The 19031-nt window shown below is 53.0% G+C and overlaps 1 protein-coding gene across 2 annotated transcripts in view; it reads right to left on the reverse strand.

Moving 5' to 3' along the window:
• LOC101399153 (lipase maturation factor 1) overlaps positions 1–11670 on the reverse strand; it is a 53869-nt gene extending 42199 nt beyond the window's left edge. The window contains exon 1 of one of the 2 annotated variants that reach the window (XM_004438219.3): positions 11522–11670. In XM_004438219.3, coding sequence (XP_004438276.2) covers positions 11522–11533 — 12 coding nt within the window. In that variant the 5' untranslated portion in view covers positions 11534–11670. Of the gene's footprint in view, positions 1–10886; positions 10960–11521 lie in introns of those variants that run through there. The other variant, XM_087449330.1, reaches the window with a different exon arrangement.
• Between the last annotated feature and the right edge of the window lie 7361 nt (positions 11671–19031).

Here is a 19031-nt window from a genome sequence, read left to right on the forward strand (position 1 = left end):
CTGGCTCACAGGGCGGAACATGCTTCTTGCTTGTAGGAAACTGCCAACAGTTCTTGAAGGTGGCTGCCCCATCTTACGCCCCACGCGGGACGTGCCCCACGTGGACTTCCAGTCGCCTGCACACCCCCAACAGGTGGTGCTGACAGAGTCTTAGATGCAGCCCTTCTCGTGGGCACAGGACACTGGCTCACGGCTCCTCACGCGCTCATCGCCATTCCCATGTCCTCATTTGTGAAGTATGTTCCAGTCCTACGTCTACCTTTTTATTGTGATTTGCATGATCTGGATATTAATTTTTTTGCTGGATCTATGCACTGCAAGTATTTTTCCCAGTCTGTGGCTTCCTTCATTTTCTTAATGCTGTATTTTGATGACAGAAAATTTTAATATCAATGAAGTACAATTTATCAATATTTTTTCTTTAATGTTTAGTGCCTTTTGTGCCCCGTCCAAGAAATCTTTGCTACCCCAAGGTAAGTGTCTATGTTATCTTTGAAAACTTGATGGTTCCAGCTTTTACGTTTGTAAAAGCACATTTTCCTTGCCCCGCAGTGCTGACTTAGTGCCTTGGCTGGAAATCAGTTGACTGTGCTATGTGGGTCTCTTTCTGGGAGACATTCTTTTATGTTTTCCTCTGAGAACTTCACGGTTTTGCTTTCACATTTAGGTCCATGATCTATCTCAAATTAGAGTTTGGTATAGACGAAATAGCAGTTAGAGCTCATGTTATTTTTCTAGACAGATAGCCAATTATTCTAGCACTAATTGTAAAAAATGCCTTTCCTTTTTCCATTCAAGTCATGACGTGGGACCTTGGTTGAGTATTAATTGACAGCAGAGTAAGTATAGGTCTAGTTCCAGACTCTATTCTCTTTCACTGATCTATTTTTCTAGTTTAGATCAATACCATACTTCAGTTTTAAATTAAGCTGTGAAATCAGGAAGTAAAGTCCTTCAACTTTGTTCTTCTTTTTCAAGATTCTCTGTATTTCCATGCAAATTTTAGCATCAGCGTGTCAATTTCTCCAAAAAAGCCCACGGGGAGTTTGATAGGAATTGCCTTGAATCTTTATATAAATTTGAGTTTAATAGACATCTTAACGACACTGCGTCTTCTGGCCATGAACATGTGCGCCTCTCCGCCGGGGGAGGTCTTCTTACAGCAACATGAGCGACGTCTCGCAGCTCTGATGTACAGGTCTCAGACACCCTTCATCAGCTTTGCCACGAGGCATTTGATGCAACTGAGAGAGTTTTCAAATCGTGCTTTCTACTGACTTCCTGGTGGGACATGAAGGACATGTCTACACTGACCTCGTATCCCGCAGCCTTGCTACACTGTGCATTCATTTCAGCCGTTCTTTTTAGATTCCACTGGGTTTTCTACATACATATCATGTCCGTGAATACTAGTTTCATTTCTTTTTTTCCATCTTTATGCCTTTTACTTCTTTTTCCTGCCTTCTTGCGCTAGGACATCCAGTGCAGTGTGAGAGCAGCAGCGAGCACAGATGTGGGCCTTGTTCCTAGTCGTGTGAACGCTCTGTTCCTGCACCATCAACAACGGTGCTAGCGGAGCCTTCATAGATGCCTCTGTCATCTATGCCATTATGTGTGCGGGCTGAATTGCATTGTGTGCTTTTGTTGCATCTGTAGAGCTGATCTTCATCTTTATTCTGTGACTCTAGTGAACGGCATTAATTGATCTTCACATGTCACACTGCCTTGAATTCCTGAGAGAATCTCCGCCTTTCCTGTGGCTGGAATGGATTTGCTGATGTTTTCCTGAGGCTCTGTGCCTTTGCTCACGAGCGACACTGGTCTCTGTTTCCTCTGTAATGTCCTCATCAGGCTTCAGTACCACTGTTACACTGGTCACATAAGACAAGCTGGGAGGTGTCCCCTCCTCTGCTGTCTTCCGTGCCTGTGCAGCACTGCCGTTACTTCCTCCTTCCACGTTTGATAGGCTGCACTGGTGAAGACGTCTGGGCCTCCCTCTTCTCTCTGCGATGGTTTTTGATTACAAGTTCAATTTATTTAACAGGCAGGGAGGCACCGAGACTTCCTGTTTCCTTCTGTCTCAGTTTTGATAAGCTGCATTTGTCAAGAAATCTGTCCATTTTATCGAAGTTGTCGAACCGATTGGCACAAAGCCTTCGTGATCTCCCAGGAGACTCTTTACGGCAGAGGTGAGGTGCAGCTGCCAGGCGCTGGAGGGAAGTGTTTTCTCCCAGTGCCCTCAATCCCAGCCTGGCCGCGCGTCTGGCCACACTGCAGACGACCTGGAAACCGCGGGTGTGATGGCCTACACTCCTGCCTTTCAGGTACGGCTCTTTCTCTCGTGTTAACAAGGAAGCGGGATGCTCCGCACACAGGAGCATTGGAAGGGCCCCACTGTGGGTGCAGCACAGGTGGAGCACAGACCCGCGAGTGGCACAGCTGTGTGGCAGTCAGGCCCCACTGATTAACGACTAGGGACTTGAAGCCACGTGGGAAATGTGCCAGCATCTTGTCACTGCTTTCTGCAGCCTGCAGGTTATTTGTGGGGCCACCTAAACGCATGGAACAGGAGAGCTAATCCTCATGTCAGCTTCCGGGGGCGCTCGCTCACACTCGAATTCTCAGGGTCCCGCCCTTTGTTCCTCCTTTTACGTTGCATCCTCTCCATTTACTTTATATAAAAAAGACCTGCTCCAGCCATAGCAAATATGCACCTCGCAAGGAAAACTGCTGATTTTGGTTGCAATTTTGCACAATAAGAATTTACGGTATTAAATTCTCAACTCCTAAAATGTGAACCGATAATAAAAATAACTGAACATCAGGAGAAATGCAGTACGAGATGCTGGAAGAACTGGAAAAGAAAAGCCGCCCTAACAGACGGCAGGAGTAGCTGCGGCAGGGACGATCCCCAGGAGGGAAACTGTACAGCAGCCGCATTCCAGACACCTCCTTCCCTTACTCTCACGACTCTGAAGATCATCTGGACACCGCCGTGTTTCACTGCCGCTGTCCAGGTTTGCACTTCTCCTCTCGTTGGCCCGTGGCACCTCTGCAAGGTAATGCTTATGCCAGAGCAGGTTCTTAGAGGAAGGGGGGACGGCAGCACAGAGCCGCTGCACATCTGCTGCTTGCCCAGCCCGATAGCCACGAGCATGCTCCAACAGCAGCCCGGCTGCAGGAAGCGAGAGAGCTAGAGGAAGAGGCACAGAGAAGACACGTGGTCTCGGTTTTTCAATTCTCCAGTGGTCAGACTGAAACCAAGTGGTCTCCCCTTGGTATTGTCTAGCTCTGAGAAGTCCCAGCAACAAGGAAACTGGCTCGATTCCCGGAATTTTACCAATTGAGAGACCTAAATCCTGAGCACAGCACAGCAGCCTACCACAGGACGAAATACTCAAGGACAGCTTCGGCTCCAAAGCGCCGTGTGGAAAACCCATCCTCTGCTCCCCAGAGGAGCTCAGGGGACCAGGAGCAAAGGGCTCCAGGTTTCAGTGACAGGCATCTGACACGCTCAGGGATGGAAACTTGGGCCACGTGAACTCAGCTACAAACACATATACTCTGTCTCGACGAAAACTGAGGTTGAGAAAAAAGTGAAAACTGTTTCTTTCTTAAAGCATAATTACAGGCACCCTATTGCCTTAAATGCAGTGACGTGGACACCACGCCATTTACCATTTCCTGCAGGTGAAAGAGATTCTCCACTCCTATATGACTGAAATCTATGCATTTAAAGCAGAAAACTGAGTCAAAACATCAGAGAAACACTCCACAGGAGTGTCAGTATGTGTCTGCCCCACCCGAGGGGGAAGGCACAGCCAGCATCCTGGGCAGACCTGCGCCTTTGTTCCGAGGAAGAAGTCGAATGGGGTCATCTGGGCCCCTGCGGCCCCTCTGCACTGTCCCAGCAACTGGAAGTGAGGAGGCCAGGGAAACGGGGGGCTCTCCACCTTGTCCGTGGAGCACGTGGGAACGCCATGGGGCTGTCAGCCTGCCTCAGGATGCCAGAACGCAAGAGAACAACCTGCCAGTTCTTGAAGCCTCAGCTGAGGCTGGCCTGGAGCTCACGGAGGGAGCCAAGGGAACCACTCCCGACGCAGCTCGAATTCCAATCACATCAATAGTGGGGCGACCGCCCCGGCCTCCAGCAGGCCCGTGTGGTGACAGTCCTGGGCCCTTGCATCACCTATACATCAGCGGGCAGCAACAGCTAGAGAAAGGCCGTCCCACCCTGCACAGCCAGGCCCGCAGTGGTGCAGGCAGATGGGCAGGAAGTGCATCCTGTGGGCCTGTCTTGAGTGGCAGCGTCTGGCAGGGCTGATGGTCTTTCCGGGGCTTGAAGGCACATGGCTTTTTTCTGGTGCTCAACGGAGGAACGCTGAGGAAAACCCGGCCTGGTGGGGGCTGTCCATCTCCAGCACTGCCCACGAAGACAGATGTCTCTGCTCCATGGGGACTGACGGGCCACCTCCCTGAGACTCCCCCCCTGCTGTTAACCTCTCGTTGGCTTTCAAACAATTATTGATGTCCCGCCCTGAAGCGTGTGGCTGAGGAGCTCTTGTGGATGCACAAGCCTGTGGGACCCTCACCCCATCAGGACACAGGACATTTCCATTACCCTGAAAGTTCCTGCATGAGCCCCAAGTCAACCCCCACCCCAAATCCCTGAGGCCACAGCTTCTCTGAGTGTGCGGCCACGTTCTGGCTCTGGTTCTAGAACCTCCCACACGAGGACTGGATGGTGCACACCCCCCTGTACCGGGGTTCCCTGACTCAATGTGACACCGCGAGGTCACCCAGGCCGTTCAGCATCAGGACTCGTTCTTCTCCATGCTGAGCGGTTTCCACTAGGGGTATTCACCACAGCTTGTCCACCTTCCTTCTATGGGTGGATGGTGGCTGGTTTCCAGTCCCTGGTGCTTGTGGGCAATGCTGCCGCATGTGTAAAAGGCCATCGTGAGCACCTGTTTCCGTTTCTCCTGGGCAGGTGTGCAGGAGTGGGAACGCCGGGCGACAGGGTGAGTAGGGTTAGCTTCGTGAGTAACTGCGACTGCTCCCATGACGGTGGGACCACCTTACAGCCCACAGGAGAGCCACAGGTGAGTTCCCCTTGCTCATACCCGTGCTGTGACAGACTGAACGTTTGTGTCCTCCCCAGCCATGTGCTGAAGCCCTGACCCCCAGGGTGGCTGCATCTGGACTAAGGAAGTCATGAGGCTAAACGAGGTCACGAGGGTGGGGCCCTGACCTGACAGGACTAGTGCACTTGTTGGGAGAGCTGCTCTCTCTCCCCCAGGTGAGGCTACAGCGCGAGGCTGGCCATCTGCAAGCCAGGAACAGAATCAGCTGGAACACTGATGTTGAACTTCCAGCCTCCAGAACTGTGAGAAAACAAGTGTTGTTTAGGCCTCCCCACCTGTGGTGTTTTGTTATAGCAGCCCGAGCACACTAAGACACCTGCCAAAATGTGGTTTTCTCAGTCTTCAAGTAGAGCTCTTCTTGTGGGAACACAGTGGTACCTCACTGTAGACTGACCTGCATTTCCCTAACAGCCCAGGAAAGCTGAGCCACTTTTCAAGTGCTTATAACAGCCATTTGCATGTCTTCCTTTGTGAAGTGTCTGCTAAAATCTTCCGCCATTTTTAGGCTGATTTGTCTTTATTAATGAGTTTTATGAGTTTTTTACGTTTTCCAGATAGAGGTTCTTTGTCAGGTATGTGGTATGTGGTACATGGTATTGTGAATATTTTCTCCCAAACTGACTTGCCATTTATCAATGGTGTCTTTTGAAGAACAGAAAATTTTGATTTTGATGAAGTCCAATTTATCCTTTTTTTTTTTGCAGTGAGGAGGAGTGGCCCTGAGCTAACACCTGTTGCCAATCTTCCTCTGTTTTGTACATGGGACACCTGCCACAGCACAGCTTGATTAGTGGTGTAGGTCCGTGCCTGGGATCCGAACCCACGAACCCCAGGACGCCAAAGCGAAGCAGGCCACACTTAACCACTATGCCACTGGGCTAGCCCCCACTTCTTTCTTTTATAGTTAATGTTTGCTGTGTTGTAGGAAATCTTGCCAATGTCAAGACTGCAAACAGTATTCTCCCTTGTTATCGTCGTGACGTGTGTGAGTCTCAGCTCTCACGTCTGCAGCCCATCTCAAAGCGACTTTTGTGTATGGCGATGAAGGGGCTGGGATTTGTCTACCCCGTGTGGATTTCCAGATGTTCCAGCACCATTTGTTGAAAAGACTTTTCTTTCTCAGTTGAACTGACTTGGTGCCTTGTCCAAAAGTCATTTGACCGTGATTTCAGTGTGGGACTGTTTCCAGACTCTCCAATCCACGCCATCGCTATAGCTATCCATCCTCGCACCTATACCACCCCCTCTTGATGACTGTGTCTTCTGGGAAGTCTTGGAACAAGGAGTGTTCTTATTCTTGTTCAAGACTTTAGTCTTTTTTTTTTTTTTAATAATTTTATTTATTTATTTTTCCCCCCAAAACCCCAGTAGATGGTTGTATGTCATAGTTGCACGTCCCTCCAGTTGCTGTATGTGGGACGCGGCCTCAGCATGGCCAGAAAAGCAGTGTGTCGGTGTGCGCCCGGGATCCGAACCCGGGCCACCAGCAGCAGAGCACGTGCACTTAACCGCTATGCCACGGGGCGGCCCAAGACTTTAGTTTTTATTCAAGATTGTTCTGGCTATTCTAGGACCTTGGCATTTCCATATAAATCTAAGAATCAGTTCCTCAATTTCTAAAAAGAAAATCCTTCTAGGATTATGTTTGGGGTTGCATGAAATCTACAGATCAATTTGGGGACAACTGACAGCTGAAGAACATTGAGACTTTTGACCCACAAACATGGTACGTCTATCTATTCGAGTCTTCTTTCATTTCTCTCAGCAATGTCTGGTAGCTTTCAGGGTACAAATGTTGCACTTCTGTTAAAATTTCCAATGTATTTTATGATTTTGGATGTTATTATTAATGCTATATTTTAAAATTTCATTTTCCAACAGTTTTTACTAGCATACAGAAATACTATTGGTTTTGTACACTAGCCTTGAATCCTGCACTCTGGTTAAATTCACACCTTAGTTCCAGGGCCCCTATGATCTCCCACGTACATGCAAATGCAGAGGATTTTACTTCTTCCATTCCAATCTTCAGGGCTTTTATTACTTTTTCTTGCTTTACTGCACAAGCTAAGATCTTCATTACAATGTCAAACAGATGTGATGAGGGTGGACACCTGCCTTGTTCCCAGTCTTATGGGAAAAATGTTCAGTCCTTCACCATCAAGTATGGTATTAGCTGTAGACAGTTTATATAGTTATCTTTTATCAGGTTGAGGAAGTTTCCTTTCATTCCTAGTTTGCTGATAATTTTTTTTGTTCATTGCGAATGAGTGTTTAACTTTGTCTAATGCTTTTTCTACATTGATTGAGATGATCACATCATTTTTTCTCTCTCTCCCGTAATCTGGTAATTTGGTGAATTAATCAACTCATTCGTGTCCAACCAGTCTTGCACGCTGGGGACAATCCCACTTGGTCTTGATGCATTATGCTCTTCATGTTCTGCTGGATTCATTTGCTAATAATTCCTTAAGACTTTTTTTCTGCGCTCTTGAAGAATATTGCTCTGTAATTCCCTTTTCTTGATACGTCCTTGTCTTCGCTGGCCTCAGAAAAACGACTGGGAAGGGCTCCCTCTCCTCTCTCTTCTGAATGAGTGCGTAGGGTCCGTACCGTGTCCTCCCTGAGTGTCTCACAGAGCTCATCAGCGAGGTGCTCTGAGCCCAGAGTTTTCTCACGAGCAGCTGCGTTTTGTTTGTTTTAGTGACCTCAATCTATGAAACTATTCAGATTTTCTGTTTCTTCTGTCAGTGCTGGTAATTTATGTCTTTGAAGGAATTTAACCATTTCATCTAATTGCCTACTTTATGTGCATGAAATTGCTCATACGATTTCTCTTTAACTTTTTATAAATCTCCGACTTCGGAAAAGCTGTAAACTAGTCTGGAGTCCCTGTACGACTGTCACTATGAACTCAATACTATTAAACTGCCAGGCTTACTCGGCTTGCCCCAGTTTTCCCACGCATGTCCTTTTTCTATACCAGGGACGGTCCAGGGTGCCACATTTAACTGTCGCATTCCCAGAGCCCGACAGCTCCTCAGCCTTTAATTGCATTTCATGACTTTGATACTTGAGGACGCTGGTCAGTAATTTTGAAGAATGTCTCTCAGTGGGGGTCTGTCTGATGTTTCTTCACGATTAGATAAGAGCTGTGCATTTTCGCAAGACTGCAACAGAAGTGAGACTGTCCTTCAGTGCACAGATCCCTCCTCTCTGTACCCTGCCCTGAAGTCCAGCAGGATTCGAAGTTGAGGGAGGCCCTACAGCCTTCCACCAACCTTCACTCCATCCACTCGGCAATGCTTCCACTTCCGCCTGCCCTTCACCTCCTTGGGTCTCCCCACTCTGCCTGTACCCCCGCCTTCCTGGCTCTCCCCTCTCTGCCTGCCCCGGCCTCCCCTCAGAGAGCCAGGCAGTCGAGGGGCTCACCTTATGTGTTTCCCCCTGGACCCCCGTCCCACACTGTCTGTTGTCCAACATGAGGACAGCTGTGTCAAGCATTGTGCCCAGTTTCCAGCTGTTTACAGAGAGCAGGGTAGCCCAGTGCCACTTCCACACGGCGCACACAGCATTCCAGGGGGTCAGAAGAGCTAAATACGTGGAAGCCCTAGGAAGGGGAGGCTGTGCCGAATCCACTCAGGTGCCGGGAAGACCAGGCCTTCTGTGGGCACCCTCACGCACACAGCTCTGGGGGTCCCTCTGAGACTGAGCTTCGAAACGGCCCAGCCGTCTTTCAGGGCATCTGACTCTTTGCCAGACGACAGCACCATACACGGGGTCTGAGTGTCAGAATGGCACGCTCTCAGCTGATGCCAAGGCAGCAGTTCTGACCACGGAGCACGAGATGAGGGGCCGGGGCTTCATCCCCAGCAGGCCTGGTGTGCTTTCCTCTCACTCCCTCAACCGATGGACAGTGTGCTGCCATCACTCTTTTTATCAGGTCAACTCTGTCTTTCCGCTTGCCAGTGAGGGAAGATTAACAATATCCAACATGCAGACTAAAGCAAGTAATTACACCTTTTAGTGCACCTGGTAATTTTTATCCAGCTGGTGCTAACACTCAATCAAAATGCCATAAAAGGAGCTTTAGAGAGTGGTAATGAGGCCTGTGCTCTGCCAGGCACTGTGGGGTTTATGCAACGTGGTGTCACGGCCTTGCTCAAAGCAGCCCACCGGCCCCGCCACGCAGGCTTCCTCACCTGGCTGGCGCTCCACCAGGGCCCTCAGCTTCATGTCTACCTAACAGAACTGTCGTCCCGGTAAGGTCCCTCGTCAAGTCCTTTGAAACATCTCGTACGTTTTTATGCTTTTTAAAGCCAGGTGAGGAGAGAGTCCAAAATTGAGGCCCAGATGGACAAGGAAGCACAGCCTGTTGGGAATGTCTGCCCAGGGACCAGAGGCGACCACTGACCTCAAGGTCTCATTAATAGGAACCATGAAAACGACTCCTACCCTTTTGATAAAACGGAAAAATGAATTCAGAGAAAGCATCACGCTTTACTGTGGAACCGGGACACACAGTCACTCCGACACAGTATCTCCGAGTATCTGTAGTTACTCACAGCCTGCCCGGGGCAGGCACCTTGCTGACCATGCCAGTTCCAAACGGCCTGCTCCTGAGGCTTACACACACACCTGTCTGCCCCTCCCGCTGGCGCCACTGTGGCCCCTGGGCAAGCAGTCTGGGGGCCTGTCACCACCCACATGAGTGCACACGGTGGCTCACGCCGGGCCCTGGCCCTAGGGCTGCTGCCCTGGGCGAGCTCGTCCCTCTGTACTTCAGCCACTTCCAGTGTCCTCGGAGCCTCCGGCCACGCAGCCACAGACATGGCTGTTAACCAAACCCAAGACAGTGATCACGCCGGGACGAATGATGCTCCCGATACGAGAGTGGGCTCCTGACAAACAAAAGGAACTGGGAAGACGTGCCCTTTGGACACCTGTCCCGCTCAAGGACACACGTCACCCTCACAGAGCAGGTGCCCGTCAAGCCAGTTAAGAGCTGGTGCTGGTCAGGACGCGAGGGCGACAGGGGCACAAGACAGGCCCACTGGCCAGATGCAGGGAGTAAGGGCACCAAATCAGCAATGGCTGGGGGATGCGACAGTGCCGTGCTGAATGGGGGGACATGGGGGGCACTCTCACATCAGAAACGCCGGGTGGACAGAGCCTTCGGTGAGGAACGGGACAGCCACATCATGGCACAGGACCTCGCTGCAAATACTAATCACCCAGGGAAAAGCAACTTCGTGGGAGGACCAGCCGGGCCGCCCGACTCAGGGCCGGGCCAGGTGGACGCTGCCCCCAGGAGGAGAGTGAGAAGGGCCTCCTAGCAGGGATGCAGGACCCGAGGCTGGTCAGGAGGGCACCACACTCAGCCAGTGTCGGGGTCACGGGGAGACCGAGGACCATCGGGACCGAAGGGGACCCAGCGAGGCAGGCCTGATGGACAAGCAGCTTGCTCTGGGGCGGGCCAGGAATGAGCTCTCTGTGGTGAGCCCCAAGGAAAACAAAGCAAACAGACCCCTCAGCACCTCCGAACACCAAGGTTCCCAGGGAAGAGAAATCAATATTTTATAAGGATTCTAGCGTAAGAATGAAGATCTTATTAACAATGGTGAGAGTGGAAGAGAAAGCGAGCGCAAGTTGACAGATTCTGTAGTACAGTCGGAGTCAAAAAGAAGCAGCCAAAAGGAACTCCTGAGTTTAAGGGTCAGATGATGTTTCTGAAAAACTTACAGGCAACTGTTAGTGAAGGACGTGCTCCTTCCAAGGTTCTGTGGAAGACAGAAGCGGAGGAACCCTCGTCTCCAGGGCCTAGCAAGAGAGCGTGAGAAGAAAAGGGCATAGCTGAGCAGCTGAGCCAGCAGACGCAGAGCACACGGCTGCCGGCAGCCGCCTGGAGTAACGGGAGAGAGTGGAGCACAGCCGGCTCTGACAAGCCGTGCCCCAAACCACATGGGCAAGGCGTCCAGAAGACAAGACCCAACAGGCAGGGAGACAGAAAGGAAGCTGGTGTGGCCTTCTCGGGTGAGAATCACAGGTGACGGTGTGTCCTCACCCGTTAACGCTCTTCCCATATAAAATGATGTGAAATGTTTCCGCATTCCAGAAAACACCAGGAGGGTGGTGGAGAAAGGCAACCGAGAGGCTCTCCCACACGAGTCTCCTTGTGAAACGGATCCAGAGTCATGGTTGTGAACACAGAACATGGTTGTGTAAAGGGCCAGGGAGCTCCAGTGCTCAGAGAGGCCTCCGAACATCACAGCTGAAGGGATACAGCCGGCCCCCTGGGCCGACTAGAGGGCAGCGAGGAGAGCAACTCGTTTTTAGTACATTTCCCCCCAAATATAACAAATAAAAGTTCTACTTACTGCTCCCAGCATGATTCTGAAAATCAGCCACCGAAAGCCCCACACAACAATCTGGGATGTGGGTGTCCCTCTGGGCAATCGAGACAGAGTCCAAAGAGGGCACAGGAAGATTCCCAGGAATCCCGTCTCCAGAAGCTGGGACTCCCATCCTGGAACGACAGGAGGAGACAAAAGGCACATGAACAACAGCCGGGAATTTTCCAAAGAAACGAGCCCACCAAACTCAGGTCAACTTAAACAGGCCTGACAACAGGACAGATGGTGCCACTGAGAGCACATCTCAGCCTGAGTCAGGGCGCCTCTTGGTGGCAGCAGTGGGACTGTGTGGCAGGGCCCTGAGCTGGGCCCTCCCAAATCAGACCACCGCCTCCTGCCCTTTGCAGGGCGCTGCAGAGACGTGACGAGGGCCCCACACTGAACACACACAGCCAATGGCCTTCCGGAAGGCTTTCCGATTCAACAGGGTTGCATGCGAAATCATAGCTTCGTGTGTCCTTCCCTGAGAAGCATCTACCAGGATGGACAATGTGCGCTCAGGAGGCGAGACAACCTCAACGTGAGGTTCTGAATGCAGAGCTGACTCTGGTCCCCGTCGGCCCCAGGTGAGGGAGGAAGCCACAGGGAGACACGGGACAGGCACAGGTGACACGGCCCCTATTGGCCCCACGTGAGGGAGGAAGCCAGGGGAGGAAGCAGGTAGAGGTGATGGCGGCTCCAAATGAAACCGCCTCCTGTGGGCCCCACACGGGCTCAGCCTGGCACCACAGCAGCCCTACTGCTGGGTGTTGGCCTTAGCTAACTCTGCCGTTGGGAACCCCACGTGGGCTGTGAAGGTGAGCTCAGCCTGAGTTCTCATCCTCACAGCAGAGGTGGCGCTCCAAGTTCTGGTAAAAACTCAGAGTCAGCCCCCATCGTGGAAACACTGCTCCTACGGCGTCAGAGGAAACCCAGGGCTGGGAACAGGTTTCAGGCTGTTGCCAGTTCAGCCCTTCGAGGCACCTGCACTTTATTTTGCTTATTTCATCCCATTTCGACAAATCTCAAAAACATTATGCTGCGTGAAAGACACTTTAGACAAGGGTACATACTGCAGGATTCCATTTATAGAAGGTTCTAGAATGAGCAAAACTGAGGCAGGTGAGAGAAAGAGGAACACGGCTGCCTGGAGAGTGCGGGTAGGGGAGGCTGGGGTGACACTGCGGCCTGGTGGGGGTGGGGGTCACGGGGGCACATTTGCCAAGACTCATCAAGGCACCCTGAGGTCTGTGCATTTCATTGTTTGTAAATTTCTTCCTCAAAAAAACGAATAAACCAACCCTAGTTTTTAGGGCTGGATGTACAGATCTTGATGTCTGCAACTCATGTGGAGATGCACTACATCAGGATGAGGAACAAAAAGATATGTGATCCAGCCAGCAGACCAGGGGCCCAGCCACCCTAGAAGCTAAGTGGGGGTTTATGGGTTTTCACCGTACAGTTGTTTGAAACGTTGTAGTTTGAAATTTGTCATAATAAAATGGGTAGAAATCCCATTTACTCTCATATCTTCTGTGGATTTCTGAAACCCCAGGTCCAAATCAGTTCTTCTTTGGGAGAGAAATGGGTCAGTTTGCTGCAAGGAGAGCAGCCGTGCCCGGCGCCAGGGGGGACAGGGGAACCGTCATCTGGCCCGAGGGGCAGCGAGTCTCACCCTGGATGGGCCAGCGTGGCATCTCCATGGGCTCACTGCCTCGGCTGACGACGTGCAACTGTGCTGGGGACTCTGGAGGCACCAGTGTGCACCCTGCACCTGTCTGGAGATGATTCCAGAAGCAGAAAGAAGCCTGGATGGTGCTGGGGAAGAGGGGCCGTCGGGAGGGAGTGATGCGAGGCAGGTAGCCAGAGCCCACAACACCATCACGCTGCAGCCGAGCCCATATGATGACGGCCGGGGGCCTGCTGGCAGAGCTGTCACCCGATGGGAGAGGAGAGCACAGAGCCGCGGGGTGATCTCGCCAAGGCTGGGTGGGGAGGCGTCGGTACCACCCTTCTGCCGGGACTCGATGCGTGGGATGCCCACGCGGGCTCAGTCCAGCCCCTCCAGGGCCCACCTGCACCCCACCCAGAACCAGGCACACACCCCGACTTCCCCCGAACTTCAGGAGAGAAAAATGCAGGAAGCGTCTGTAGCTGTTTTATTTCATGAGACTTCAGACCCAGACCGAGCCGTGTTCTGAGTCAAGGTTCTCCCTCCCCTTCACGGTGAGAGGAGACCTCTGCTTTACAACTTCTCCAAACTCCCCTTCTTGTTTCAAACAGGAAAGAATGGACTTTGTTCCTGATACGACACCTTCCCTAGTTTTATCTTGAGAGATAATTTTCATGGAGTTTGGACTCACGTCACTGGGGTACATTTTATGATAAACGTGATCTTACGGCCCCAGGACACCGCGGAACATGGCGTGGCTATCACCGCGGCTCGAGCGTACTCAGGGACAGACACTTCTGCTTTCTGAGAAAGTACCTCAAAGGCCACCTTTCCCACCCATCCTCTACCTGCCGGTGAGAAAACTCAGGAAGCAAGAGGGCCTGCCGCCACTCAGCTCTGTGGGCAGAGCAGGTGGATGCGGAGTATCTGGGCAGAGCCGGGTCAGGCACAGAGAGAGCCAGGTCGGAACAGCCACCCAGGGAGCCTGGAGGCGCCGCTGCACCCACTGGAGGGCGGAACCCTCGCTCAGCTCCACAGGGCAAGCCTGCCTTGTTCACGCACTGCAAATCCCTCATCAGCCCGAGACGCTCACGTGGGCGAGCAGAGCACTCCCCAGAGCCAAGGCCTGCCTTCTCCAACTGTCACGCTCTGCACAGAGGCAAGGAATGGAATTTTAATACGCAGTCTGAGTGACACCAATCAAAGTGATATGCAAATGGCAGAGCCCAGAGACCCACCTAAGCGCCAGGAAGCAGGTGACGAGGGACATGTTGTCACCTTAGGGACGAATGTGTACTGGCAAAGGGTCATCTGGCCCTCCTGCCTCCTTCTAAACCTACCAGAACATTCCTTACCCTCCTGGGGTACACGGAGCCAGATGTGCGGGGCCTCCTGCCTCTACCCCACCCCCACCTCGCCAGAGCTGTCTTGCAGACCCAAGCTGAAGCGCGGCCACCAGCACTGGCTGACACCGCTGGGCAGGAATAGGTCGCCTAGACCCACCTGCTCCTGCTTTCTCCGCCTGGATCCTGTCGGATCTCAGCAGCTGTGCTGCTCACACAAGGAACACCATTGTTCTCTGCCTTGGCGTGGGGGAGGCGACCCCAGGAAAACACATGCCCCGTGCGCGGCCGGGTGGCTTCCCATGGCCCAGAGGCTGTGTGCCTGCGGATGGCTCAGCTCACTGCCAGGACATTGCCTACTGGGCTGGGCAGGCGATGGCTTCTGGAGGAAGTGCTCCAACAGTAACAAGGCCAACCTGAACAGAGTCAACAGGTTCCACTAGGAGCCTTTGATCAGCCGAAGTCACAGGAGGACCCCTGTGCCGTCCCACCTGTACCCACATCCACTTCTGGAGGAATAAGGATCACCGACTCTTCCACTCGGCGTATAAACGCCCATGTAACAATTTCAGTTTGAAGATGGCCCTGGAAGTTTCCACTCTATTGGATGTTTCTTGGGGATGGTCCATCGAGGGCCTCCAGGTCGGACAGCGGCAGCTCAGGCCCCTGAAGGCTTGGATCAGCCATGGACGAGCAGATGTGAGCGGTCAGAACGAGCGGACACTCTCCTTGCTCTAGCTCTCTTGGCCTATGCTCCTGAACCACCGTTTACAACTCCAGGGCATGGGGCTTTTGGCCTGTGTCTGCCAGGCAGCTGCACACGAAGTGTGAGGAAAGGCCCCCATAGCACAGGCTGAGTTTGGACCCTCAGCACGTTTAGACAGTAGAAACACAGACCCTCGGTCTCCCAGCCCAGCTTCGGACCTGGGGTCCCTTCCTCCTCTGCCCTGCTTGGGGCACCTATCCCCAGATGAACCAGCGTGGAAGCGGTGCTTCCATCTCTCCTCTCTCCTCAGGGGCATGTGAAGAGCGAAGATGCCCCTCTACTGAAGATCCAGGACACTCGCCACCCAGAGGCCTGCCCTGTGCCCGGTGACTCAGGGCATGCGGCAAAGGGGTGTCATGCCCTCAGGGTAACAGCAAGGTGGGAGCCTGGCTGCTCCTTACCGGGACAGTCTTGCTGACCGTTTGCTCTGGGCAGGAAGAGTGGAGATGGGGAGGCCAGTGGACAGCCGGCCAACAAGGGGGCCGCTGGGCCATGGGGGCTTAGAGGGTGGCCTTGCCCAAGCCACCATGGAGGTCACCCAAAGTCAAGGTCAACTCACACAGGCTAAGCCACCTCTGACCAAGGAGGGAAATGTCACCTAAACAATGTTTCAGAGGTGGCCGCTCCAGAAAGAACATACCAACCAAGACCTCATTACCATCCTTGAAACTATTAAAGTTACTTAGCACGAATAATTAAATATTGCATGTACGGATCCTTCAAAAGTGACAGCCACCATCCACGTTAGAAGAGGAAACCCATTAGCTTCACAGTTAAAAACAGGGAAACGGAGAGAAGCGCTTCCCTCCTGAGGGGCTGTCACTCCTGCACTGAGTGCCACCCTCGGCAGCCCGCCGGGGCTCCTAATGACGCCCTGGAGAGCACTTGGAGCTCTCAGAAGTGACTTTCTGAATCTTCGTAGGTTACGTCTCAGGATGGGATGTTATGGAGGCGTACCAGACCTTGCCTGCACAGTCGTGACATGGCAAAGGAGGGCTACTGGCTGCAGAAACTCAAGGGGCCATTTTTATATCTCCAGGATAAGAAAGCCCCCAGACACAGTTCCGGGGTGACCCTGCTCCTCACAGGCAGCAACACCTTCTTTGTCACGGAGCACCGGACCTCTGCCGAAATGTGGTCAGAACCTGCCGTAACGAGAACGAGGGCTCAGGAGAGCCAACGCGTGAGATGTGGGGTGCATACTGAGGGTGACGGGCCAGCCGCGGGAGCACCAACGTCCTGGCCCGCTGTCCTTGGCATCAGTAGGGATGGTTCTGGGTCCTGCTCACACCCCCACCTGGGGCCTCACGGTGGGCATGTGCCTAGGTCCAAGGGGCCAGCAATGGCTCCTGGGGAAGGTGCGGGGCTGGGAAGCCCAGGCAGAGAGCATGGTCAGCATGGCGCCAGGACTAGGCGGGCAGCTCAGACTTCATTCCTCAGGTGCTGTGACACCAGGTGCTGGTCACTCTGATCCCGGGTCCCCCCGGTCAACTTCAGACAGCAGGAGAGGAGCTCAGATTCTGCAGACCGATAAGCTACAGAGGGCTGCCTGGGTCTGTGTCCAAACGTAGGGCCCGCCATCGCAGGCTATGCCATCATGAGGGGGGCAGGCCACCCCCACTGGGCCACCCGAACCTCGGCAGGCGCTGGGCCCGAGTCACAGGAACATTGCTGGCTTTGTCCGTGGTCCACGAACATACGGCCTATGGACCCCACTTCTCCATGTGTCTCTCACTCCGGTGAAAGAAACTTCTGTGATTAATGTCTGCAAAGTGCCTGCCTCTAGTTGAGGCCCGTTCTCGGAAGGTCTCGCGGGCTCCAAGCAGCAAACAAAGTCCTGGTCGAGGACAGAGCCTCCTCCTCGCAGCTGGAACATCTGCGGCAGCTGGAGATTCAGGGTGTGCCTCTCACGAGTCCTGACAACTATGCTCCCCCATCACATCACTGTCCTGCAGAGCCACATCTGAGAGTCCTAATCACCATCGCTTAGCATGTGTGATGGAAACGCTGCTCAAGGAAAGTACATTTTGAAAGCAGAGCGATGGTCAAGTGCGCGTGCCTGGCATTCATGTAGAAGCAACCCCACCCACATCGGGCCCGCAGGAGGCTCTCGTGGGGCCCACTGGGGCGCCGACTCCTGCGGGAGGAGCCACCGATTAGTGAGAGGACAGTCCTCGCTGCCGTGTGTCTCCCCAAGGGCCGGACAGGGGAGGGAGGGCCCCGCCAATATTGTCCATGAACCACTGCCCACCCGGCCATCACCCAGACAGGAGCTGGGAGAGCCGCGGGCTGCCTGGTTCCTGCTACAAACACCGCTGTCGTGACAGGTGCACCACACTAACCACTGGGCTAAGACGCTTTCCTCTCTCACTGAGACAAAATACAAAACGAGATCAGGTAAAAAAACGTAAGGGAGGCAGAGATAAAATGTGAAGGTGAACTCCTGCCAGTTTTGGAAACAGCCTCCCATTCTCAAGTGTGCGCCTGGCAAGTCACGGGAGCCACCATGTAACCTGCCCACGCCTGTCCCGCTGAGGTCAGGAATCCCTACCCGGCCTGCTCGCACGGTCATGTCCATCTCACACCCCCTCCACACACGGTCACCATGGCAACCAGCCACAGCCAGGAGGTGCCGCACGAGCGCCTGCAGAGGCTTTGCCCAGGCCCACGGACCCCTTCTGGTTGTCAGAATGACCTTGCAGAGCTGCCCTTGCCCTAAGAGGACAGACTGGGGCCTGTCCTTCTTCCTTAGGGGCAGGGAGGTACTGACGCTGGCCCCACCCCAGACATGAGGCTACGCTCCTGCCCGCCTCCCTGGCCTCGGCCCCATTCACTCCTGCTGGGCTTGCTCTGGAGCCTCCTGTGCTCCCCAACCCTAGCCCAACCCCTAGGACCCGCTGGGAGCCAGGTCTGCCTAGGAATCCTCCAGAACCAGTCTGAGCTGGGTGGGTCTCTCTGGACACGAGCCCCCTCTGTCTGGCCATCTGGTCACTTCGCGCATCAGGAGAATGTGGAATGAGGCTGGCTTTGCTGTTCTTGCTATTGGGCATCCCATGAGAAGCACATGGACACAGCCTGACCGCTAAAAGGAGAAGCCAGCCAGGGGGACTTCACATTTCAGCTGGCGAGATCTAAGCCAGAGATCAGATCATAAACAGGAGTACATTTTCTAGCAAGTAGATATTTTTGAAAGAGCTGGTTAAAGGCTTCATGCTTTAAATAAAATCATTTTAAATTGCATGCTCCCACTTACGAAACGTTTAGCAAATTGTGAATATATGTTTAAGGATGTCCTTGGGCACTGCAGGGAACAGGAAGTGACCCGTGTAGCCCGCACACCCACACGGTGACCCTCAGTCCACAGTCCTGGTTAATGCTCGGTTGCCATGGCAACCAGACTTCCTAGCCCCAGGTGTCCCCTGTTGCTTAGATCTACACAGGTGTCACCAGCTGGCCCAAAACAGAGTCCACGGTAATGACCTGAGTTGGCTTTACTGGTTTTGGATAAATACGAAAATGCTTCCTGTCAACGGAAATTAGATGTAGCACCAGAGATTTTTTAGGGTTAATGTATTCCAAATATTCAACATACATCAGGCTGAAGGGCAGGCTGCATAACCGTTTCTTTGTCTTTTGTTTCCCGTGCATGCAAAGTAGCCGAGGCCTGTCTCAAAGTGACCAGTCAGAATCCTAAAGAAGTGCCGGCCAGCGCTG

The sequence above is a fragment of the Ceratotherium simum genome, chromosome 26 (genome assembly GCF_057802395.1).
Source record: "Ceratotherium simum simum isolate JZ-2026a chromosome 26, ASM5780239v1, whole genome shotgun sequence".
NCBI classification, from domain to species: domain Eukaryota; kingdom Metazoa; phylum Chordata; class Mammalia; order Perissodactyla; family Rhinocerotidae; genus Ceratotherium; species Ceratotherium simum.